Source organism: Panthera pardus, unplaced genomic scaffold, assembly GCF_024362965.1.
Source record: "Panthera pardus isolate Hobbes unplaced genomic scaffold, ASM2436296v1 HiC_scaffold_21, whole genome shotgun sequence".
Lineage (NCBI taxonomy): Eukaryota > Metazoa > Chordata > Mammalia > Carnivora > Felidae > Panthera > Panthera pardus.
This window is the reverse complement of record NW_026526777.1, coordinates 43,296,739-43,324,222: the sequence shown is the minus strand read 5'-3', so window position 1 is coordinate 43,324,222 and position 27,484 is coordinate 43,296,739. Positions and strand designations below refer to the sequence as shown.

The following is a 27,484-nucleotide window of genomic DNA, read 5'->3' as shown; positions in this document are numbered from 1 at the left end:
AGTTTTTAATATCACCTGTATGAACAACTGCAACAACCTTCTAACTATTATTTCTGTCTTCAGTCTCTGATGTTCTGACTCCTGTATATATATCATTACTACTTCTGCCTGGGTACTGTTTTCTAAATCCATATAAAAGGTATCTCTGTTACTCTTGTTCCAACAAGTCTCAAGAAATTCTCATTTCCAGTTAATCAACATAAATTCCTTAATAATTCTTTTAAGACTTTATTTTTGTTATTTGGTCTCAATTTGGCTTTCTAATGTTAGAATTTATGTCTCTTCACCCCATGCATTGTATGCTTTAACACCACTGGGCTATTTTCAAGTTTTTAAATACCTTTATATTTGTGAGTTTATGTTTGTGTCATTTCTTTAGCTTGGAAGGTTTAGCCTTACCCTCAAAATACTCTCATTTCTTTGCACATGCACATGAAATTGTACATGTAGTTTGGGGTCTCTTCTGATAGTTTAACTTTTCCTAATCCTTACTCAAAATTTACTTCTCTTTCCTATACCCTTATAGTAATTATCCAATATTTTATTATGAAATTTTAAGGTCAGCCTTGTAAAGGTAAGGAATATATTTCATTTTTGTAACATTAGTATCTGGGACACAGTATATGTTCAATAACTGTTTATTTCACTGAACAAGGGCTAGGGACAAGGTTAAAGAGAAATGCAACTGTGGGATCCATGGGGCATTCTGTTTTGGTCTTAACTGAAGACATGAAACAGGATGTTAACACTTCTGTGATACTTAGCTAAATAGAATAGGTATTTCTATAGACACAGTGGAAAGTGGTGCAAACTGGAACAGCAAAAGAAATAAATGATTAATGGTCAGAGAACAATTTCAGTTCCTTCAAAGGAAGGAAGATCTATCTAGAGTATTTAGAAGAGAGAAAGGACTTATCATCCTCAATGAATGTTATCAGTAACTGAAAGCATACTTTGGAAAGCTTTCTCTATTCAAAATATTCTCCCAGTGACTCTGACTACCAAATTTGTATGTGTTACTATATCTTTATCTTCTTTAAGGACTTTTCATATACCTAGTCATTAATAGGTAATTATTGAATAAAAAAAATGAATGATTGAATGAATGGCATGGCCTATAAGAAAATCATAGTCAAGTCCAAGAAAATGGAAAAGATACCTAAAAAATAAAGAGCAGTAAAAAGTAGTACACAGTAAGTACTTTGTGTTGTATTTTAGGGATGTAGTGCTCAGAGAAGAGGGAAGTCATAGCGACATACATCTGAAGAACTTTTTATGTAGAGGTGGCACTTGTGCTAAGGTAAGGAGAAAAAAGTGGACACTTCTGAAAGAAAGGACCACAGAGTTTTTTCCTAGAAGTGAGACCTTAATAAGTTGATTCTAGGATTTATTATAAGGGGAGAGACATGAAATAAGGAACCAGTTAGGAGGTTACTACAATAGTACACAATACAGAAAAAGAAATAGGCAAGAATATATATACCAGGATGTTTATTGTGACACTATTTATAGCAGTGAAAAATGAAAAATAATGTAATGTCCACTAAAAAGTTCATTAAAATGTCCATAAAAAAACATGCTACATCTGTATTATGAAAGGGGATATAACTCTACAAACTATCATGATGTCCATGATAGTTTTTTAAGTTAAAAAATGTTATCTTATAATATATATTGCATGGTCTCAATTATAGAAAATAAATAATTGGTTTAAAATACAAAATGTGGGGGTGTCTATGTGGCTCAGTCGGTTAAGTGCCCGACTTTTGGTTTGGGCTCAGGTTATGATCCCGGCATCATGAGATCAAGTACCACATCAGGCTCAGTGCTGACAGAGTGGAGCCTGCTTGAAACTCTCTCTGTCTCTCTCTCTCTGCCCCTCTCCTGCTCTCTCTCTTTCTCAAAACAAATAAACAAATATTGTGTGTATGTTTATGATATATGGAAAAAAATTTTTAAAAAACTCATATACTGAAGGATAAGTTCAGCATTAGACATGTTGAGATTAAAGAACATGGCTTGTGTCTGAAGAATATTGCTGTAGCCAAATCCTATGTCTTACCTAGGTCTTAATGAGGGCTTCCTCATACCAGTCCTTTTGTAAAATGATGTTTTCCTAGGTGAGGGTGAGACCACTCTTGGTTCTCTGATAATTTCCACTGTGAAATCTAATGAAAAATCACAAAGTTAGGGAATACCATATTATAAGAACATTTCAGAGAATAAGAAGGGACAAATTAAAAAGGATATTTATCAGACATTGAGTGCATGTGGAAAAATCATAGTCCCCACAACTGTCAACACCTCAGGCAATTACTACTGAAAAGAAACTTAGGGATGATTTTATCTCTGACTTCAGTTCCAACTGTGTTATCTAAGTCTGCTGGCCATTAGGCCGAGAACCCACCTTCATCAGAAGACTGCTGAGACCAAGTTTATTTTATTTCTTATTTCAACACCAAATGTCATCCATCCTTCCCCCAGTCAGCCATTTTGACTAAACCATATTCCACATGACATTCAGTCTTCCCTGACACCTCTGTTATCCCATCCTATGCCCTTTCACCTCTGGAACTCCTGCTGTGTAATCAGTAAACTCTCACAGAGTCTTGACCTCTTTGTTAAGAATTTCCTCTATCTTCTTCTTACTTTAACTGAAATCGTTCCCTTTCTTGAAAACACTGTGCCCACTGCAAGCTTCTTAAAAGGTACTCTATCACACCATACACAATTTAGAGTGGGTATCTGGTTCCCTATTGCCATCTAAAAACCATTATTTTAAAAAACATATTAAAACACTACTATCAGGGCGCCTGGGTGGCGCAGTCGGTTAAGCGTCCGACTTCAGCCAGGTCACGATCTCGCGGTCCGTGAGTTCGAGCCCCGCGTCGGGCTCTGGGCTGATGGCTCGGAGCCTGGAGCCTGTTTCCGATTCTGTGTCTCCCTCTCTCTCTGCCCCTCCCCGTTCATGCTCTGTCTCTCTCTGTCCCAAAAATAAATAAAAAAAGTTGAAAAAAATATAAAAAATAATAAATAAATAAAAAATAAAAAAAAAATAAAACACTACTATCAAAGAACAACAGATTCCAAGGATCTCAGTGTTTTAGGAGAGCCCTTTGAGGTGAGTATTTTAGAAGAAAAGATAGACTCTCAACTCATTAAGGGCAAGGATGGTATATTACTTATGTGAGAACATGTCCTAGTTATATAGTCAATGCTTTAAAATGTTTATTAAATAGAGTATACTCTCACAGATAATTTTTGTGCGGTTTAGTAATACTTTCAGTGACAGCATACAAAATATTGAAAGCAATAGAGGTATATACTAGTTCTAAATAAATGCAATTGAATAGGTGAAAAAAATAAAATCAAGACTATGGAAGACTAGATACAAAAAAAAAATATTCACACAAAAGAAATCAAAAAACCTTCCAATACAAACACTTATAAATGCTGGATAAAAAAAATAACCCTTTTAAAACTCATATGTAAGCTTGTAAAAAATTAAGACAAAAAAATAAAAACATAGAAATAAGAAACAAAGAGGATGTTAGAAACCAGAAAGGTAAGTTCACACCCTAGAGGCATTCATAATGTTAAAACCACAATAGGTCAGAAGACAAAAACCACTGGCCTTTAGAACATGGACAAAAAAAGAAACCTGGCATTACTTTTATTCTCAAGACACTTATCAATTAAGACAGTTGCTACTGAAAAATTTAACAAAGTTTTTGGCAGACTCTCAAGGCAGAAGAAGGCAAAATTGAAAACAGCAAAGAAGAAAAGGCTCTGACAAGTACCCCAGTCTTTTAATTGGGATCCCAAGAAGTAAGGGAAACCAGAAATAGCTCATCCATCAGAAAGAATAAAAACTGACTTTGCACCAACTCAATCCCTAAATGGATTAAGGTTATTTGGATGCTACTTGTGTGGGGGGCCGGGCCCCGGTGCCAGGCTGAGACCCGGTGGAGCAATGTTCCCTGTTGACTTAGCCAACCTGGTGGTTCCCCCTCCCATTCCCCCACTTTCAAGGGCATAGGAAAGCCTTGTCAAGGCTGAGAAAGTTAATTCCTGAAGCCTGTGGTCTGCAGGTGTTGGCAGTAATGCTACCTCCCTTTTTTCTACCCCGAGTCAGATAGAAACAAACATGGGAATTGTGTTTTGCTAGCAATCTTATCAACAAGGTCTTGTTGTGACCCGTCTAGACAATGCACAAGAAACACAGAACTAAATGTTTTGGTTGGCAGCGATTATGTGAAACCTGTTTATTCTTAGAATGGCCTGACCCATAAGAGTCTGGATATAAAAGATTGTGTACAGCAACAATAAAGCCGTCACTTGGGCCATCAGCCCAGGGGACCCTCCTGTTCCCAAACTTTCTTCTCTCTCTTTTTTCTTGCATTCCCCTACCCTCAGGACACTGACCTTGGTGTTTGTCGCGCCGGTCGCGACATACTTGTATGTCAGATATATAATAAAATCCTCTCTGGAGAAAAATAACATTACCCAGAACCTCAAATTATCTCTACAAATTTCTTACCAACAATGTTCACAAATAAAGCAGAAATAACAATGTATTTTAAAAGACCTGACCAAAAACCAAGGGAAAAAAATTGATAGTTGAAATAGATATATGAAATACAAATATGGACTTTAAAGTTACTATTATTAATATAGCTCAAGGAATTAAAAGGAGGAAAATATCAACATAGACTGAATATCAGACAAAAAATATTCTAAAAATAAAAAATTTAATGACTGAAATTAAGGAAGTTAAGAATTAATAAATTGGTTTAATTACAAATTCTGCATAACAAAGTGAGAATTATTGAACTAGGATTTAAATCAAATATGCAGACTGAAACATATGGAGAAAAATATGGAAAATAAAGAAAAATCACATAAGACAAGCACATGGCTATAATGTCAAAAATATATGTAGTAAGGTTATCAAAAGGAGGGAAGAAATAAAATGGAGCAGGACAAATATTTGAAGAGGTAATTGAAAATTTTCTAAAACTGACAACTGACATCAAGTCAGAAATTCAAGAAGTCCTGAAATCACAAGTAGCATAAATACTTAGGTACATAATAGTAAAATTGCATGAAAGAAAAGAAGAAAAGAAAATATGGGGGGGGTAGTGGAATGAATAAAATAAATATTTCTTTTTACTAAACAATGTCAGTAAAGGCTTCAGGCTGACTCCTCAAAATGAACTAAGGATGCCAAGAGATAATAAGATAATATCTTCGAAGTGCTAAAATAAAATAATTCCACCAAGAATTCTATATCCAGAGACTATAATCTTAACAAATAAAACCAAAATAAAAATACTTTAAAAATTCACACTAAAGGAAATGCAAAGGTGTTTTTGGAGGCAGCTTAGAGGAGTGGGAAATGATGAAAAAGAAAGAAAAAGTGGATATGTGAGTAAGCCTAAATGAATATTGACTTATAAAACAGTAATATATATGCAGTAAAAGCAGTAACTTAAATTAAATTTTAATATGTCAAGGATGCATTTTGAAATCTATATGGTAACCACTAAAAAAAAGAAAACATGCAAAAACAACACATTAGCAGAAAGAATATATAGAATTATTAATCTAAAAAAACTTGTAATCTTAAAGAAAGCCAAAAGGAGAGAAAAGGGAACATAGAACAGAAGGGACAAATGTAGTAAGGTAGCATTTAAAACCTAATACATGAGACGTTACAGTTAATGTAATCAGACTAATACTCTAATTACAATTTTTTAATGTTTATTTATTCTTGAGAGAGAGGGGGACAGAGTGTGAGTGGGGGAGGGGCAGAGAGAGAGGGAGACACAGTATCCAAAACAGGCTCCAGGCTCTGAGCTGTCTGTAGAGAACCCGATGGGGGGCTTGAACTCATGAACCATGAGATCATGACCTGAACCAAAGTTGGATGCTGAACCAACTGACTGAGCCACCCAGGTGCCCCTAAATACTTTAATTAAAAGACAATTCTCAAATTGGATTCAACAAAAATGAAAACACCAAAAAAGAAAAAAAAAAAGAGAGATTCTGCTTTAAAGAGTCTCACCTTAAATATAAAAGAAGAAGATATTAAAAAATAAAAGAGTGGAAAAGGATATAACAAGCAAACACTAACCAGAAAGAAAAGTAATGACTATAATAATATTAGAAAAATAATAAAGTAAGAAGCGTTATTAGGGATAATGATTTGCTCTACCAGAAAGCTATAATTCCAAATTTGCTTGTATCTAGAGCTGTAGCCTCTAATAATATAAAGGAAAAACTGCAAGTCTTAGAAGAAAGAAAGAAAGAAAGAAAGAAAGAAAGAAAGAAAGAAAGAAAGGAAGGAAGGAAGAAAGAAAGAAAGAAAGAATACACAGAGTGGGGGATTTAAAAATTCTCTTTTGGTAATGGATACAAATGTAAAGTAAAACTATCATTAAGGATATAGAATATCTGAACATAGTGAAATACACCTAGTTGCATATACAAAATATTGCATCCAACATTACGTGCTTTATAGATAATTAATTGTAATAAGAGGGTACCACAAGCAACTTAAATAACATATATGAAATTTCAAATGAAATCAATAAGTGTGTAGAAAATACAACATATTAAAATGATATAAGAAGAAATAGAAAGTCTGTAAAGTCCTACATATTTTAAAGAAATTAAGTTTTAATTAAACCTCTCTCAGATTAAGACAAAGGTGCTTGCCAACACTATTTCTATCTGAAAGCGTAATGGAGAATCTAGTAAGACCAATGAGGTAATGAAAATAAATCAAAGGCATAAATATTTGAGAACACTAATAAAACTCTTTGTTGGTAGAGGGCACAACTGTGTGTGTATAAAAATCAAACAAATTTGCAGACAAATTTTTAGAATGAATAATTTAGGGAAGTGGTGGAGCACAAGACAAAGATGTAAAAATCAACTATATTTCTATATGCCAGACACAAATTAAAAATGAAACTTTAGAAATTATACTATTTACAAGTGTATTAGAAAACATCAAAGACCTAGAAACAAATATACTGGAAGCTATAAAATAATATTACATGGAAAAACTATAAAAAATTATTGAAAGAAACTTCAAAAAACTTAAATGGAGGGATAAACCAAACTTATGGGTTAAAAAGTACAATGGTGGGGGGGGGCACCTGGGTGTCTCATTCGGTTAAGCATCTGACTCTTGATTTTGGCTCAGGTCATGATCTCACGGTTCAAGCCCTGCATCAGGCTCTGCACTGGCAGTGTGGAGCTTGCTTGGGATTCACTCTTTCTCCCTCTCTCTCTGCTCCTCCCCTGCTCTCTCTCTTTCTTCCTCTCTCTCTCTCTTTTTAAACTTTTTTAAAAAGTATAATAGGGAGTGATATCACAGAAAATGATAAGTAGGGAGCTTCAGGTATCCATTTTCCATAAAAGCAACTAAAGAGGTGGCAAAAATGGTCAAAATCATGGTTTTACAGGACTCTTGAATCTGGCCAAGAACTTAACAATAAGTGAAGGCTTAGGGAATAAAGAAGTAGCTGCATCTGGTAAGAAAATGCTGTGGCATTTTAAATTGTCCACCTACCATTCCTCCATTCCACACCAGTGGTGGCCATATGTCAGCAGTTTACATTCCAGATGAAGGTTGCTATTGCCAAAGGTAGCAATAGGATCTAGTTTTCAAAGAATGTGTTTGTCTCTTGTGAACTGAGGTTGTCTGTTGGCTCCCTGAAGTATTTGCACAAGGACTAGCCTATGTTTTGCCCTATTTGGAGTGTTTTTAGGGTTGAGATGCATCCCATGTGACATTTGCTGGAAGCATTTAAAGGCAAATATACTGGGTACATTAACCTGGGCCAACAGTTGGGACACCAGACAGACACAAAGTTGTAAAAGTAAATACATGGGGTAATAAGGATTTTTAAAGATTCCACATATACTGAGGAATTAAAAAACCTATCCATATGCTCAGAACTGGATGTATGCTCAGAAGTTATGAGAAGATCCACAACTTTCATGTCTGGCTGGACTTCAAGGTCCAAGCAAATGGGAAATGAATGCTAGGGCAGAGTTGTATATGGCCTGGCTGAGCATTGAAAGAGTATTCCAACATATAGCCAATCTGCAAAGACCAGTAGAGTAATTTTTCTTCTAATTTCTTTTCTTTTCTTTTCTTTTCCTTTTTCTTTTCTTTTCTTTTCTTTTCTTTTCTTTTCTTTTCCTTTCCTTTCCTTTTTTCTTTTCTTTTCTTTTTTCTTTTCCTTTCCTTTCCTTTCTCCTTGTCTCTTTCTCTTTCCTTTTCCTTCCTTCCTGCCTTCCTTCCTTCCTTCTTCCTTCCTTCCTTCCTTCTTTCCTTTCTGACATTTAAGGAATCTATCAAAACACTGTTGCCCATAAGCTAACAGAACACAGACTTCAGTGGTCACACATAACAAAGAATACAGATTTTACAAAAATCGTTGAGAAAAGTCACACACACACACACACACACACACACACACACACAACCTACAAAAGCAGCAACAGCAAACTTGAAGGAGAGGGGGAAATCTGATTTTGTCACATTATAATGTTCAAAGTGTCCAGTCTTCAACAACAACAAAAAAACTATGAGTCATGCAAAACAAACATATATGGCCTATTCACAGGAAAAAAGAACAACAGAAACTGTCCATGAGAAATCTGGTCATTGTACTTATTAGACAAAACTTTAAATCAACTGTCTTAAATATGCTCAAAGAGATAAAGGAAAGCATGGACAAAGAACTAAAGGAAGTCAAGAGAATGGCATCTCACCAAATATAGTATCAATAAAAAGATAGAAATGGCAAAAAGAAACCAAATAGCAATTCTGGAGCTGAAAAGTACAATAATTTTGAGTTAAATGAAACTGAAAACATCACATACCAAAACATATGGGATGAAGCAAAAACATTGTTCAAAGAGAAATTTATACTTGTAAATGCAGGTATTAAAAAGATACCAAATCAGTAACTGAAACTTACACCTTTAGGAACTAGATAAAGAATAGCAAGATAAACCCAAAATTAGCAGAAAAACAGAATTATAAAGATTAGAGTGGAAGCAAACAAAACAGGGAATAGAAAACCAATATAGAAAATCAACAAAACGGGGGCATCTGGGTGGCTCAGTCCATTGAGCATCTGACTCTTGATTTTGGCTCAGGTCCTGATCCCAGGTTTATGGGATTGAGCCCTACCTTGGGCTCCATTCTGAGCATGCACCCTGCTTAAGACTCTCCCTCTGCCCATCTCCCCTGCTTGCATTCTCTCTCTCTCGCTCTCTCTAAAAAAAGAAAAACAAAAGAAAGAAAAGTAAAAAAAATCAACAAGACAGTTTTTTTCTTTGAAAAGCTCAACAACGCTGCTGTTTAGTTAGATTGACCAAGAAATAAGAGAAGACTGAAATTACTAAAATCAGAAATGAATGTAGAGACATTACTACCAACCACAGAAATAAAAAGAAAACATTATAAGCAATTGTATGCTGATAAATTAGATAATCTAGATAAATGGAAAAATTCTAAGAAATATACAATAATCAAACAGACTCAAGAAGAAATAAAAATTTTGAATATACTATAATAAGAGACTGAATCAGTGATGACAAACCTCCCAACAAAGAAAAACCAAGGACCACATGGCTTCACTGGTTAATTCTTTATTATATAATTTAAAGAGTTAATGCCAGTTCTTCTCAAACTCTTCCCAAAAATAGAAGTGGAAAAGACATTTTAATTCATTCTAAGAGGCCAAAATTATTCTGTTACCAAACCAGATAAAGACATCATACAAAAAGAAAACTATAGACCAATATCCCTTATGTATATAGATGAAAATATTCTCAAGAAAATATTAGCAACCCCAAATCTAGTAGAATATTAAGATGATACACCATAACCAAGTGGGATATATACCAGGAATGTGAGGATGGTTCAACATATGAAAATCAATCAATGTAATACATCACATTACTAGAATAAAGGAAAAATTATCACCTCAAATGATGCAGAAAAAGCACTTGACAAAATTCAGAAACAGCCAGCAAACTAAAAATAGAAGAGAACTTCTTCAACATGATAAAGGGCAAATCCACAGATAACATTAAACTCAATGGTAAGATTGAAAGCTTTCTCCCTAATATCAGAAACAAGAAAGGATGCCTTCTTTCACCACTTCTATTCAACATTGTACTGAGATTCCTAGCCAGAGAACTTAAGCAAGAAAAAGAAACGAATGGCATCCAAATTGGAAAGGAAGGAGCAAATCTATTTCTATTCATAGATGATATGATCTTATATAGGTAAAATCCTACAGAGTCTAAAAAACAAACCAACAAAAAAACAAACAACTATTAGAGCTAATAAATGAATTCAGAAAAGTTGCAGGATATAAATTACACACATAATAATCAGTTGTATTTCTATACCCTAGCAATGAACATTCTGAAGTGAAATGAAAACAGTTCCATTTACAATAGCATCAAAAAGAATAAAATACTTAGAAATAAATTTAACCAAGGAGATGTAAGACTTATAAATTGAAAGCTACAAAAGATTACTGAAAGAAGTTAAAGAACACCTAAATAAATGAAACTATGTCCTATGCTTATGGATTAGAAGACTTAATATGGCAATACTACCCAAAGTGATCTACAGATTCAGTGCAATCGACATCAAAATCTCAATGATTGTTTTAAATCAAAAAGCTGGTCAAAAAACTCCCAGAATTGTAACGGACCCCAAATAGCCAAAACTATCTTGAAAAAATAAAACAAAATTGGAAGACTCAGACTTCTTGATTTCAAAATTCAGTACAAAGCTATCCTAACCAAAACAGTGTGGTACTAGAATAAGGACAGACATATAAATCAACAAAATAGAATTTTGAGCCCCCAAATAAACCCACACATCTATGGTTAATTTATTTTTGACAAGGATTTCAAGACCACTCAACAAGGAAAGAAGAGTTTCTTCAACAAATAGTGCTGGAATAATTGGCTACCCATGTGCAAAAGAATGAATTTGAACCCTCCTCAAGCCATACACAAAAATTAACTCAACATAGATAACAAATATAAATGTAAGAGTAGAACTATGAAAGTCTTGTAAAAAAAAAAAACATAGGTGTAAGTCTTCAAGATGATGAATTTGACAACAGATTTTTAAACATGACATTGAAAGCATAAGCAAAGAAGAGGAGGAGGAGGAGGAAGAGGAGAAAGAAAGAAAGAAAGAAAGAAAGAAAGAAAGAAAGAAAGAAAGAAAGAAAAAAAGAAAGAAAGAAAGAAAATATAGATATATTCATTAAATTTCAAAACTGTGCACCAAAGGCCAAGATCAGAATAGTAAATATAACCTACAAAATGGGAGAAAATATTTGCAAATCATATGTCTGTCATCAGTTCTAGTATCTAGAACATTTAAAGAACTCTTACATGTCAGGAACAAAAAGAGAAACAGACTAATAAAAAAATTGAGCAAAGGCCTTAAACAGACATTTCTCCAAAGAAGATTGGCCAACAAACACATGCAAGGTATTCAACATTATTAGTTATTAGGAAAATGCAAAGCAAAACCACAGTAAGATACCACTTCACATCCATTAGGATGGCTATAATTTAAAGAAAATGAAAGGAACAAGTGTTGGTGAAGACATGGAGAAACTGGAATCCTCATCCATCGCTGATGGTAATGTAAAATGGTGCACCTCCTGTGGAAAATGGTTTGGTGGTTTTCCTAAAAATTTAAATGTAGAATTAGAATATGATCCAGTAGTTCTACTCCTAGATACATAACCAGGATAATTGAAAACAGGTATTCAAACAAAAACTTGCACACAAACATTCATAGCAGCAATATTTATAGTCACCAAAAAGTACAAAGAATCCAAATATTCATCAACAGATGAATTCATAAACAAAAGGTGGTATATCCATACCATAGAATAGTATCCAGCCATAAAAAGCATTGAAGAACTAATATATGGTAAAATATGTGTGAATCTTGAAAACATTATGCTAAGACGCCAGAAGTTAGCAGTTACATATTATATTATTCCATATGCGAAATATGCACAGTAGGTAAATCCATGAGGACAGAGAGTAAATTAACATTTGCTAGGGGCTGGCAGGAGGAAAGAATCCTAGAGCCATTTTTTGCTGGAAATGTATAAGGTGATGCTAATACTTTAATATAGAACCATGTCAAGGGGCTAAGAAAAACCATGTCAATCTTAAAGAAGTAAAAGAAATTGGAGGATGTAATTCTACCATTTATTACTACTTGTTACAAATTTATAATAAAGATAGTGTTGTACCTGTGCAAGAATAGACAAATAGAAAAATACAACCAAAGGTCCAGAAACAATCCTATGCAGATATGGACACTTGATTTATGACAGAATCTTTTCAATAAATGGTGCAAGTTAATTGGACATTCATATCTAAGACAAATAAAGCTTGATCCTTAAATCTCATATCAAACATAAAAATCAATACCAGTTGGACTGTAGATCTTAACATTAAAGGCAAAGCAAAGAAGCTCAGAAAAAAACAAACATGAATATCTCTATGACCTTGGAGTAAAAAAATCAATGAAATCAATTTTAATTGGATTATAATTAAGAGCTTCTGTTTGTTAGAGACACCATTGAGAGAGAGAATATGATCCTTGTAACACATGTGACTGCTAGGTGACTCATATATAGAATATATAAATAACTCATACTAATCAACTTAAAAAAAAGACAGAAACCAAATAGAAAAGTAGGCAAGAGACTTGAATAGTGATATTGTCACACACACACACACACACACACACACGCACGCACACACACACCATATCCAACTGAATTTTATTTATTTATTTTTCTTGGCGAGAAATATATTACCAGATATGCAGAACCAACAGATTAAGTTTATAAAGTTAATTCCTAAAACAAAGAAGAATATCATAATCTCTAGGAGTATAGTAGAAGCCTAACAAAAGCATTATTATTATTATTATTATTATTATTATTATTATTATTTAATGTTTTGCCAAACATTAAATCAATTTGAATCTCTAAGAAATCTTTAAAAATATTACCTGAGTTTTGAAATGTTTGCTGAATCATCTCCCTTGAAATATATCACTGAGTACATTCCTGTAAATACCCTCCCTATGCCTATTCCTTGAACAGCACCTACAAACTCTTCATTTTTTAAAAATATAATTTATTGTCAAATTGGTTTCTACAACTCCCAGTGCTCATCCCAACAAGTGCCCTCCTTCATGCCCATCACCCCCATCACCCACTTTCCCCTCTCCCCCAGCCCCCATCAACCCTTTATTTGTTCTCAGTCCTTAAGAGTCTCTTATGGTTTGCCTCCCTCCCTCTCTGTAACGTTTTTTCCCCTTCCTCTCCCCCATGGTCTTCTGTTAAGTTTCTCAAGATCCACATATAAGTGAAAACATATGGATGGTATCTTTCTTTCTCTGCCTGACTTCCAACTAATCTTCGACAAAGCAGGAAAGATTATCCAATGGAAAAAAGACAGCCTCTTTAACAAATAGTGCTGGGAGAACTGGACAGCAACATGCAGAAGAATGAAACTAGACCACTTTCTTACACCATTCACAAAAGTAAACTCAAAATGGATAAGGGACCTGAATGTGAGACAGGGAACCATCAAAACCCTAGAGAAGGAAGCAAGCAACAACCTCTTGGATCTTAGCCACAGCAATTTCTTACTCGACACATCTCCAAGGGCAAGGGAATTAAAAGCAAAAATGAATGACTGGGACCTCATCAAGATAAAAACCTTCTGCACTGCAAAGGAAACAATCAACAAAACTAAAAGGCAGCCAACGGAATGGGAAAAGTTATTTGCAAATGACATATCAGACAAAGGGCTAGTATCCAAAATCTATGAAGAACTCACCAAACTCCACACCTGAAAAACAAATAATCCAGTGAAGAAATGGGCAGAAAACATGAATAGACACTTCTCTAAAGAAGACATCCAGATGGCCACCAGGCATATGAAGAGATGCTCACTGTCACTCTTCATCAGGGAAATAGAAATCAAAACCACACTGAGATACCACCTCACACCAGTCAGAGTGGCTAAAATGAACAAATCAGGAGACTATAGATACTGGCGAGGATGTGGAGAAACGGGAACCCTCTTGCACTGTTGGTGGGAATGCAAACTTGTGCACTCTGGAAAACAGTGTGGAGGTTCCTCAAAAAATTAAAAATAGAACTATACTATGACCCAGCAATAGCACTGCTAGGAATCTACCCAAGGGATACAGGAGTGCTGATGCATAGGAGCACTTGTACCCCAATGTTTATAGAAGCACTTTCAACAATAGCCAAATTATGGAATGAGCCTAAATGTCCATCAACTGACGAATGCATAAAGAAGATGTGGTTTTTATATACAATGGAATACTACTTGGCAATGAGAAAGAATGATATCTGGTCATTTCCAACTGAATTTTAAATAAAAAGTCACTCAAAATTATTACTAAATAGGGAAATAAATGTTAAAACAAATGTTAAAACAATAAATGGGATATTACTACACACAAGAATAGCTAAGAATAAAAATTTAGCACATCAGATATTGGTGAAATTGTAGAACAACTAGAATTCTTATACCCTGTTGATAGGAGCATAAATTTGTACAAACACTTTGCAAAAGTATTGGGAATTATTTACCAAAGTTGAATATATGCATATCTTATGACCCAGAAAATCTAGGTACATATTCAACAGAAATGTGTTCATATGTACATCAAATAAGATTCACAAAGATGTTCATATTAGCACCAAAAAAACTGAAACAATTCTCAAATATTCATCACTTTTGAATTAAATAAAAATAGTGTATTTATGTATTAGAATAGTCTACAGCATGCATTCTTGATGGAAGATATTGTTCCTAACAGGGTGCAAATTAGTTTTTGAGGGTCAGAAAAATCTTACTTTTTTTATATATGACTGATACATAGTATACCTATGGCATCAAAATTCATGTCTAAAAAGTTCCTTGAAGGGGAGGATAATAATGAAAAAAAATATGGTGATGGTTACACAACTGCTTTGCATTACTGAAAGTAGTTAACAACTGCTGCACGCAACACGATTGAACTCACAAATATAATGTTGAGGTAAAAAAGCCAGCCACTGGAGTATATACTGTATGATTCAGTTTATATAAATATCAAAAAAGTATGTAAATTTAAAGCACCAGATAAAACTAAATTGCCATTTCCTTGGGAAAGAGGAAAGGATTAAAAATTGGGAGGTAACATAGAGGTGACCTTTGTTCAAAACGGTAGTTGATGATCATTCTTCCTTTTCCTATTCTTCACAATTATTAGTAATTATTAAAAAAAAATAGGCAAATAGGGGCTAAGGAGAGAGAAAAAAACAGAGGCTAGGTGATTTGAAGTAGAAACTTTCTAATACCATATGGGGGGGGGGGGGGGGAACATGAGACCTTGGCTCTTCATTTCCTTCCATCAGGGAGAACAGAGTTGAGATATTGGGGTGGGGGGATGCTAATTAAATCAGGTCACAAGATCGTGTTAAATATAAGAATATTAAGGTATGCACAGAATAAAGGTATATAAACTATGTACACAGGAGTAGAGGCTGGAGAAACACACTCAGAGTAGACATAGAAATTCCCCCTGTGACTACTGAGTTAACCAATCACATTAATATATCCTAAGCTGCTGGGCTAAGAATACTGCAGTAGATGCTGTAGTGTGCAGCTCAGAGCCCTTCCACCCCGTCTGAGTTGAAGCTCTCATTCTCCTAACCTGTGAATTTTGCCTGCTGATGGTGCACAGTTGAGGCCCTCAGCTGAAAGAGGAGCTGCTCCACCTAGGGTAGAGAGCCTTTCATGGGAGCAGTGAACCTAGCCAACATGTATTGACAGAAGCTAGGAGACAATGTATGGGAATAATACTGAGGGTGCTGGCTCACAGGTGACAAAATATAAAGTTGGTTAAGGGAGAGTTGATTAAGATGACAGCATTATCCTAGGATATAGGATTTAAGAGGCTGGTAGGGATCCTGGGAGGCAAGGCAACATTGCTTGGCTCACTCTTAGAAGTTTGGGGAAAGCAATGGCTCACACTAAGTAAAATTTTTTTTAAATGTTTATTTATTTTAAGAAAGAGAGCATGAGTGTGAGAGTGGAAGAGAGGCAGAGAGAGAGGGAGAGAAAGAATCCCAAACATGGTGTTTGATTTCCTAAAAGATCATGACCTGAGCTGAAATCAAGACTTGAATGCTTAACCAAGGTGCCCCTTAGTAGAAATTCTAGTGGCCAAAACAAATAAGCGAGGAAGACATCAAATGGTTCTTAGAACCAAGCCTGCTACAGAAGATCAATTACATAAAAAGCCCACCAGCCAACAATGTGCCACAGAGGGCTCAATCCTTTTACTAAAGCCAAAGTAGGGGGAAAAAGCACTGATGAGAACAGCACTAGAATCACCAAGGAGCCTAATGGTGGCTTCCTATGATGAGAAAACATCCATTTTGAGTATCTGCCTAGGCATTTTGCAGTATGACAGCTCTGCTGACACCCAGATTCTGGACATTTAGATAAGGACCCAATAGAATTCTCAGCCCAAGTTCCACTTTGTTTTTCCCAGGGAATATTTTAAAATGGTCATTCAGGGCCAACAGACACATGAAAAGATGCTCAACATCACTCGTCATCAGGGAAATACAAATCAAAACTACACTGAGATACCACCTCACACAGGTCAGAGCGGCTATAATTAACAACTCAGGAAACAACAGATGCTGGTGAGGATGTGAAGAAAGGGGAACCCCCTTGCACTGTTGGTGGGAATGTAAACTGGTACAGCTGCTCTGAAAAAACGGGAATTTATCCAAAGGATACAGAAGTGCTGACTCATAGGGGCACATGTACCCCAATGTTTATAGCAGCACTTTCAACAATAGCCAAATTATGGAAAAAGCCTAAATGTCCATCAAATGATGAATGGATAAAGAAGATGTGGTTTATATATACAATGGAATACTAGTTATCAATGAGAAAGAATGAAATCCTGCCATTTGCAGCAACATGGATGGAACTGGTGAAATAAGTCAGTCAGAGAAAGACATCATATGTTTTCACTCACACGTGGAACTTGAGAAACTTAACAGAAGACCACGGGGGAAAGGAAGGGGAAAAAATAGTTACAAACAGGGAGGAAGGCAGACCATAAGAGACTTTTAAATACAGAGAACAAACTGAGGGTTGATGGGTGGGGGTGGCAGGAGAGAGGGGGAAATGGGTGATGGGCTTTAAGGAGGACACTTGTTGGTATGACCACTGGGGTGTTGTATGTAAGCGATGAATCATGGGAATCTACCCCCAAAACCAAGAGCACATTAGCCAACTTGACAATAAATTATATTTTAAAAAATAAAAATAAAAATAAATAAAATGGCCATTCAGAATTGGGTCCACGAAAAATTAGTGACAGCTGCCCCAATCTCCTTATAAGTAATAGGTGTTTGCTACTCTATTCATGTTCTCTCTTCTTCTCACTGGTAAACTATGATGAAGGAATGCTTTTCCCCTGGCTCACTGCACCCTGTTTTGAGACTGAAAGTAATACATTTTGTGACTTTACTTCTTTTGTGCGACTGTATTAAAACTGTGCTTCCAATCAAAATGGCCCTAGGGTTTTATCTTCCCCAAAGCAGGAGTTCAGATGCCAATGGAGCTACCTGTCAACCCTGTGGGGTTGTTTGTGCATTGTTACTCAGTAGGTCATAGTCTGCATATTCTTAATGTACCAACTCTGGGTTTTCCAAAACATCTTTATCCATAGGTCAGGACTAACTATTACCAAATTTAGGTCTCTGATAGCAATGGAAATAAAATACCAAAATCATAGAGGTGAAGTGGAGGCACTTTACTACCAAAAGTAAGAAAGATGCTACTACTGTAATCAATAAAGTCAGAGTTGGCAGCTAGGAGGACATGACTCTCAGAAAGCTGTGGATATGGTTAATAGAACATGGTGTTAAATAGATAGGCAACCAAACAATTTACTGCTTAATATATACAACCAAAAGATATCAAGGATAAATGACTGAGAGCAGTTGTGCCAAAGAAAGCCACAATTCCTTGCTCAGTTTCTAAACCTGAGTCAATTTTCAGACCTGGAACACACTGACTAAAGAAAGTTCTCCATGAAGGAAAACCCTAGAACATTCTGGAAAATGAATTCTAATGATACTCCTAATCCCTCTCCAATGGGACATTTGGGCAATTACTACAGGAACTGGAAGGGAAATATCCAGTCATTTCAAGAACTATTGATAACAGTATCCTAGTTAACACTGTTATCTGGATCTCCAGAATGTCATCATGGACCCCACTAGAGAAACCACTTATAAAGGTTAGGTAATAAATGGAGTCCTAGCCCAGGTCCAGCTCACAGTGGGTTCACTGGGCCTACACATACATTCAGTAGTCATTTTTCTAATCACTAAGTGTATACTGGAATGAAATTACTTGGTAGTTGGCAAGATCACCATATTATTTCCTTGGCCTAAGGAGTAAGAGCTATTATGGTGAGCAAGATAAGTGGAAGTCTCTGAAACTCCTTCCATGCCCCTAGTAAAGATGATACAAACAATATCACATTCTGGGGATAATGGCAGAGACTAGTCCAGCCTTAAAAAACTGAAGAGATGGCTTCATATCCTAAACAATTAAGTTATAAAATCAGAAGAAGATAGGTGTAAGTACCAAAAGGGAGGAAGAGCACAGATTCCAGGTAGGATAAGGGGGACTTCTCCCTGCTCCCAGAAGTACTGCCCTAAACTCTGTGCTGAAGCACCACCTGAGGAGAAGAGTATCCCCATGAAGGACAACTTGGATTGGAGAATTCAGAACACAAGCAGGATAAGGAGGGCATCCACACAAAGGGAGGTCCAACATAGGGAGTCCAACTTGGTTGAGAAGGGTGCCCAGCTGGGGCACAAAGGAGCAGACTAGCATGAGGTGTGGAATCTTGAACAGAATGAGGATGATAATCCCATTAAGTGTGGTCTAGCATAGGGTGTCAGAACCTGAGTAGGTTGAGGATGTCCATGTTATGGGGTCGCCTGGCGTGGAGTGACAAAGTCCAAACAAGATGAGGAGAGAGTCTACACATGAAATGGGTGCAGCCTGGTATGGAGGGTATCAATGCCCAAGAAAAATAAAGAAGACATCCCCATGGAAGGAGGATAACCAGGTTTGGGGAGTCAGAGCTCCAAGGGCAAGGAGGAGTGGCCACATGTAGCAGCATCCTGGAACAGGTCACCAGAACAGAATGAGGCATTTCCCCCTGAAGAAGCATCCTAAACATGGTGTTGGAATTCAAACAAGGTGAGAAGGGTGTCATGCATGGAAAGGACTTGGTATAATGTGTTGAAGACAAGGCATTAGTTACATAAAAGGAATTAATCAATAAGTAAATTCATTTAGGAAACTGGGAATTAGTTTTCTCATTGTCAGAGAGGTGAAAGAATGGAAAAGGAGGAGAAATAGAATGAACTCAGTTGTGTTGGATTATATTGGAGATATTGGTGGGATTTAATGGCTTTCGATATATATATAAATATGGAAAATATAGCTATAAATGTCCCTGTGTACACATACACACATACATACAAACATAAATGTTCTTTAGTTCTGTCTGTTGAGAAAACCTGATTGCAGTGATCCCAATAGCAATGAACTAACCTAATCCCTGTATCTTGGCTTCTAAAATACCATTCTCTAAGAGAAGGAACTACACTCTTTGGAGAAACAGCTGATTCTAGGACTAGAGTACAGAGAGTACAAAATGAGCTTGGAACAGAAATTTCATATAAGACAGCAAGAAAATGTGCAGTGACATATCAAAAAGAGATAGAAGCAGCTTTGAATGGAATGCTACTGACCAAAAAGGAGACAATTTGAAATAAGTATCAAAATAAGTATCTATAATAATAGATTAAAACCCATGAAATAATATCAGTAAACACTGAGTATCTCTATTATCTACTTATCTATTATCTATCATTTATATATCTAAATGAATAAATTAAAAGCATGATAAAGAATGGGATATTTACATAATTTCAAAGTACCATCTTCTCCCTTCCCCCATATAATAATTATTAATTACAAAGGGAAAAATTAATTTATAATGGAAAATCCTGGAAGGCACCATATAACTAACTGATCAAAGGAAACATTACCAGTAATGGAACAATTGCAAAATTGTGTACCACCTACTGCAATGATATTTCTGAATAACCTGAATGTATAATCCAAGTTTAAACATGAGAAAACATCAGGCAAATACATTGAAAGACATCTATAAAAATAACCTTGCAATATTCAAAATGTCAAGGATATAAAAGCCAGAAAATTTGAGGCACTGTTCCAAACTGAAGGATAATAAGGAGACATTTGGTGAAACTTCAACACAGCCTGAAAATTAAATGGTAGTAATGTATCCGTGTTAATTTCCTGGCTCTTTTTAAGTTCACAGTCCTGAGGCATAGCCTTACTAAAATACTGACATCTAGGACTATAGAATGCTTGCCTTCCCCTCACACCTCACCTCCACATTACTAAAGTCCCATTTACAGCATTTCCTTTTACCTGGTATATCATGTCCTGCTATTAGGGGGAAAAAAATGAGTCATACCAAAAGGAAAAAAAAACCCCACAATTTAAAGAGAAGAGCAAACATAAGAACCAAACATGGCAGGATTTTGGCATTATCAGACGAGGAATTTAAAACAACTATGACAAATAAGATAATGTCTCTAATAGATAAAGTAGACTACATGCAAGAACAGATGGGCAAAGTAAGCAGAGAGTTGGAAAATTCCAAAAAAAGAACCAAAAGAAATGCTAGAGAGCAAAAACATGTGACAGAAATTAAGAATGCCTATGATGGGCTCATTAATAGATTAGAAACAGATGAACAAAGATCTCTGTGCTTAATGATATCTAAATAGATACCTTTAAAACTGAAAAGCAAAGAACACAAAGAGACTGAAAAAAAACATCCAAGAACTGTGTGAGAACTACACAGAAGATGTAACATACATGTAATGTGAATACTAGAATGAGAAAAAAGAGATAAAGACAAAAAGTAGAAGACAAAAATAAGAACAAAGAACAAGGACAACAAATAGAAAACAATAACAAATATAGTAGATATTAAAGTGGCTATATCAAGAATCACTTTGAATGTCAATGGTCTAAATGCATCAAGTAAAAGATTGTAACAGTGGTAAAAAAACAAGACCCAACTCTATGTTATTTACAGGAAACACATTTAAAATATAAAAACAGGGCAGGGAGAAGATGGTGGCGTAGAAGGACGCTGGGCTCACTGCGTCCTGCTGATCACTTAGATTCCACCCATACCTGCCTAAATAACCCAGAAAACCTTCAGAAGACTAGCAGAATGGAGTCTCCAGAGCCAAGCGTAGGTCCACGGAAGAGGGTAGGAAGGACGGAGAGGTGGTGCACGCTACACGGACTGGCGGCAGGGAGCCGGGGCGGAGGGGCAGCCCTCCGGCCAAGCAGAGGCCCTGAGTCTATCTTGCAAAAGCGGAGGAGCCAGACGGAGTATGTTCAGACAGCGAGTGGGACTTGACATCTGGAAAGTTATAAGTTAACAGCTCTGCTCGGAGAACAGGAGGGCTGGAGGACAATGGGAGGGAGAGTTGTTGAGCCCTGGACGACAGAGCTCAGCTTGGCGGGGAACAAAGGCACTCACCAGTGCCATCTCCCTCGCCCATTCCCCAGCCAAAATCCCAAAGGGAACCAGTTCCTGCCAGGGAACTTGCTTGCACCGCGCAAACACCCAACGCTGTGCTTCTGCGGATTCATCCCTCCTGCGGCAGATCTGACTCCCTCCTGGTGCCACAGGGCCCCTCCTGAAGTGGATCACCGAAGGATAAGTGAGCTGAGCCTGCCCCTCCTGTCCTGTGCACCTTGCCCATCCACCCCAGCTAATACACCAGATCCCCAGCACCACAAGCGTGGCAGTGTGCAAGTAGCCCAGACAGGCCACGCCACCCCACAGTGAATCCCGCCCCTAGGAGAGCGGAAGAGAAGGCACACACCAGTTTGACTATGCCCCAGCCGGGGGGCTGGGGGCAGACATCAGGTCTGACTGCGGCCCCGCCCACCAATGCAAGTTATTCAAGACAGCACAGGGGAAGTGCCCCCAGTCCCACACCACTCCAGGGACTATCCAAAAGGACAAAACAGTAGAATTCCCCTCAGAAAAACGTCCAGGAAATAACGACACCTAACGAACAGATCAAAAAGGATTTAAACAATATTACAGAAAGTGAATTTAGAATAATAGTCATAAAATTAATCGCTGGGCTTGAAAACAGTATAGAGGACAGCAGAGAATCTATTGCTACAGAGATCAAGGGACTAAAGAACAGCCAGGAGGACTTAAAAAATGCTATAAATGAACTGCAAAATAAAATGGAGACAACCACAGCTCGGATTGAAGAGGCAGAGGAGACAATAGGTGAACTAGAAGATAAAATTATGGAAAAAGAGGAAGCTGAGAAAAAGATAAAAAAATCCAGGAGTATGAGGGGAAAATTAGAGAACTAAGTGATGCACTAAAGAGAAATAATATATGCATAATTGGTATTCCAGAGGAGGAAGAGAGAGGGAAAGGTGCTGAAGGTGTACTTGAAGAAATAATAGCTGAGAACTTCCCTGATCTGGGGGAGGAAAAAGGCATTGAAATCCCAGAGGCACAGAGAACTCCCTTCAGACATAACTTGAATCGATCTTCTGCACGACATATCATAGTGAAACTGGCAAAATACAAGGATAAAGAGAAAATTCTGAAAGCAACTAGGGATAAACATGCTCTAACATATAAAGGGAGACCTATAAGGCTTGTGACCGATCTCTCACTGAAACTTGGCAGGCCAGAAAGGAATGGCAGGAAATCTTTAATGTGATGTACAGAAAAAAAATGCAGCCGAGAATCCTCTATCCAGCAAGTTTGTCATTCAGAATAGAGGGAGAGATAAAGGTCTTCCCAAACAAACAAAAACTGAAGGAATTCATCACCACTAAACAGCCCTACAAGAGATGCTAAGGGGGATCCTGTGAGACAAAGTACCAGAGACATCGCTACAAGCATGAAACCTACTGACATTACAATGACTCTAAACCCATATCTTTCTATAATAACACTGAATGTAAATGGACTAAATGTGCCAACCAAAAGACATAGGGTATCAGAATGGATAAAAAAACAAGACCCATCTATTTGCTGTCTGCAAGAGACTCATTTTAGACCTGAGGACACCTTCAGATTGAAAGTGAGGGGATGGAGAACTATCAGGCTACTGGAAATCAAAAGAAAGCTGGAGTAGCCACACTTATATCAGACAAACTAGATTTTAAATTAAGGGCTGTAACAGGAGATGAAGAAGGGCATTATATAATAATTACAGGGTCTATCCATCAAGAAGAACTAACAATTATAAATGTTTATGTGCCGAATACGGGAGCCCCCAAATATATAAAACAATTAATCACAAACATAAGCAACCTTATGGATAAGAAGGTGGTAATTGCAGGGGACTTTAACACTCCACTTACAACAATGGATAGATCATCTAGACACAGGATCAATAAAGAAACAAGGCCCTGAATGATACATTGGATCAGATGGACTTGACAGATATATTTAGAACTCTGCATCCCAAAGCAACAGAATACACTTTCTTCTCGAGTGCACATGGAACATTCTCCAAGATAGATCACATACTGTGATAAGTATACAAGTATTCATAAGTATAAAAGAATTGAGATCATATCATGCACATTTGCAGACTGCAATGCTATGAAGCTTGAAATCAACCACAGGAAAAAGTCTGGAAAACCTCCAAAAGCATGGAGGTTAAAGAACACCCTACTAAAGAATGAATGGGTTAACCAGGCAATTAGAGAAGAAATTCAAAAATATATGGAAACAAACGAAAATGAAAATACAACAATCCAAACGCGTTGGGATACAGCGAAGGCAGTCCTGAGAGGAAAATACATTGCAATCCAGGCCTATCTGAAGAAACAAGAAAAATCCCAGATACAAAATCTAACAGCACACCTAAAGGAAATAGAAGCAGAGCAGCAAAGACACCCCAAACCCAGCATAAGAAGAGATAATAAATATCAGAGGAGAAATAAACAATATAGAATCTAAAAAAACGGTAGAGCAGATCAATGAAACCAAGAGTTGGTTTTTTGAAAAATAAACAAAATTGATAACCCTCTAGCCAGGCTTCTCAAAAAGAAAAGGGAGATGACCCAAATAGATAAAATCATGAATGAAAATGGAATTATTACAACCAATTCCTCAGAGATACAAGCAATTATCAGGGAATACTATGAAAAATTATATGCCAACAAACTGGGCAACCTGGAAGAAATGGACAAATTCCTAAGCACCCACACACTCCCAAAACTCAATCAGGAGGAAATAGAAAGCTTGAACAGACCCATAACCAGTGAAGAAATTGATTCAATTATCAAAAATCTCCCAACAAATAGGAGTCCAGGACGAGATGATTTCCCCGGAGAGTTCTACCAGACGTTTAAAGCAGAGATAATACCTATCCTTCTCAAGCTATTCCAAAAAATAGAAAAGGAAGGAAAACTTCCAGACTCATTCTATGAAGCCAGTATTACTTTGATTCCTAAACCAGAGACCCAGTAAAAAAAGAGACTACAGGCCAATATTCCTGATGAATATGGATGCAAAAATTCTCAATAAGATACTAGCAAATCAAATTCAACAGCATATAAAAAGAATTATTCACCATGATCAAGTGGGATTCATTCCTGGGATGCAGGTCTGGTTCAACATTCGCAAATCAATCAATGTGATACATCACGTTAATAAAAGAAAACATAAGAACTATATGATCCTGTCAATCGATGCAGAAAAGGCATTTGACAAAATACAGCAACATTTCTTAATAAAACCCCTCGAGAAACTCAGGATAGAAGGAACATACTTAAACATCATAAAAGCCATTTATGAAAATCCCACAGCTAATATCATCCTCAATGGGGAAAAACTGAGAGCTTTTTCCCCGAGATCAGGAACACAACAGGGATGTCCACTCTCACCGCTGTTGTTTAACACAGTATTAGAAGTTCTAGCATCAGCAATCAGACAACAAAAGGAAATCAAAGGCATCAAAATTGGCAAAGATGAAGTTAAGCTTTCACTTTTTGCAGATGACATGATATTATACATGGAAAATCCGATAGACTCCACCAAAAGTCTGCTAGAACTGATACATGAATTCAGCAAAGTCGCAAGATACAAAATCAATGTACAGAAATCAGTTGCATTCTTATACACTAATAATGAAGCAACAGAAAGACAAAGAAACTGATCCCATTCACAATTGCACCAAGAATCATAAAATACCTAGGAATAAACCTAACCAAAGATGTAAAAGATCTGTATGCTGAAAACTATAGAAAGCTTATGAAGGAAATTGAAGAAGATATAAAGAAATGGAAAAACATTCCATTCTCATAGATTGGAAGAATAAATATTGTTAAAATGTCAATACTACCCAAAGCTATCTACACATTCAATGCAATCCCAATCAAAATTGCACCAGTATTCTTCTCAAAGCTAAAACAAGCAATCCTAAAATTTGTGTTTTTTTTTACAGTTGAGTTTTTAAACCTAGATTTATTTTTTTTCAATATATGAAATTCATTGGCAAATTGGTTTCCATACAACACCCAGTGCTCATCCCAAAAGGTGCCCTCCTCAATACCGATTACCCACCCTCCCCTCCCTCCCACCCCCATCAACCCTCAGTTTGTTCTCAGTTTTTAAGAGTCTCTTATGCTTTGGCTCTCTCCCACTCTAACCTCTTTCTCTTTTTTTTTTTTTCCTTCCCCTCCCCCATGGGTTTCTGTTAAGTTTCTCAGGATCCACATAAGAGTGAAACCATATGGTATCTGTCTTTCTCTGTATGGCTTATTACACTTAACATCACACTCTCCAGTTCCATTCACGTTGCTACAAAGGGCCATATTTCATTCTTTCTCATTGCCACGTAGTACTCCATTGTGTATATAAACCACAATTTCTTTATCCATTCATCAGTTGATGGACATTTAGGCTCTTTCCACAATTTGGCTATTGTAGAACAAGCAATCCTAAAATTTGTATGGAACCACAAAAGACCCCAAATAGCCAAAGTAAGCTACCCAAAGACCAAAGCAGGAGGCATCACAATCCCAGACTTTAGCCTCTACTACAAAGCTGTAATCATCAAGACAGCATAGTATTGGCACAAAAACAGACACATAGACCAACGGAATAGAATAGAAACCCCAGAACTAGACCCACAAAAGTATAGCCAACTAATCTTTGACAAAGCAGGAAAGAACATCCAATGGAAAAAAGACAGTCTCTTTAACAAATGGTGCTGGGAGAACTGGACAGGAACATGCAGAAGGTTGAAACTAGACCACTTTCTCACACCATTCACAAAAATAAACTCAAAATGGATAAAGGACCTGAATGTGAGACAGGAAACCATCAAAACCCTAGAGGAGAAAGCAGGAAAAGGCCTCTCTGACCTCAGCCATAGCAATTTCTTACTTGACACATCCCCAAAGGCAAGGGAATTAAAAGCAAAAATGAACGATTGGGACCTCATGAAGATAAAAGGCTTCTGCACTGCAAGGGAAACAACAAACAAAACTAAAAGGCAACCAACAGAATAGGAAAAGATATTTGCAAATGACATATCAGACAAAGGGCTAGTATCCAAAATCTATGAAGAACTCACCAAACTCCACACCTGAAAAACAAATAATCCAGTGAAGAAATGGGCAGAAAACATGAATAGACACTTCTCTAAAGAAGATGTCCGGATGGCCAACAGGCACATGAAGAGATGCTCAACATCGCTCCTCATCAGGGAAATACAAATCAAAACCACACTCAGATATCACCTCCAGTCAGAGTGGAGTGATTTGGCCAGTCAGAGTGGCCAAAATGAACAAATCAGGAGACTATAGATGCTGGAGAGGATGTGAAGAAACGGGAACCCTCTTGCACTGTTGGTGCGAATGCAAACTGGTGCAGCCACTCTGGAAAACAGTGTGGAGGTTCCTCAAAAAATTAAAAATAGACCTACCCTTTGACCCAGTAATAGCACTGCTAGGAATTTACCCAAGGTATACAGGAGTACTGATGCATAGGAGCTCTTGTACCCCAATGTTTATAGCAGCACTCTCAACAATAGCCAAATTATGGAAAGAGCCTAAATGTCCATCAACTGATGAATGGATAAAGAAATTGTGGTTTATATACACAATGGAGTACTACGTGGCAATGAGAAAGAATGAAATA

The 27,484-nt window shown here is 36.7% G+C and overlaps 1 protein-coding gene across 3 annotated transcripts in view; it reads right to left on the bottom strand.

Annotated features, from left to right (window-relative positions):
* The window catches only part of RGSL1 (regulator of G protein signaling like 1), a 115,938-nt gene that overhangs the window by 38,362 nt on the left and 50,092 nt on the right, over positions 1–27,484 (bottom strand). For all 3 annotated transcript variants that reach the window (XM_019427718.2, XM_019427708.2, XM_053909175.1), the window contains one exon: positions 2,063–2,168. In XM_019427718.2, the coding sequence (XP_019283263.1) occupies positions 2,063–2,168 (106 nt within the window). The remainder of the gene's footprint in view (positions 1–2,062; positions 2,169–27,484) is intronic.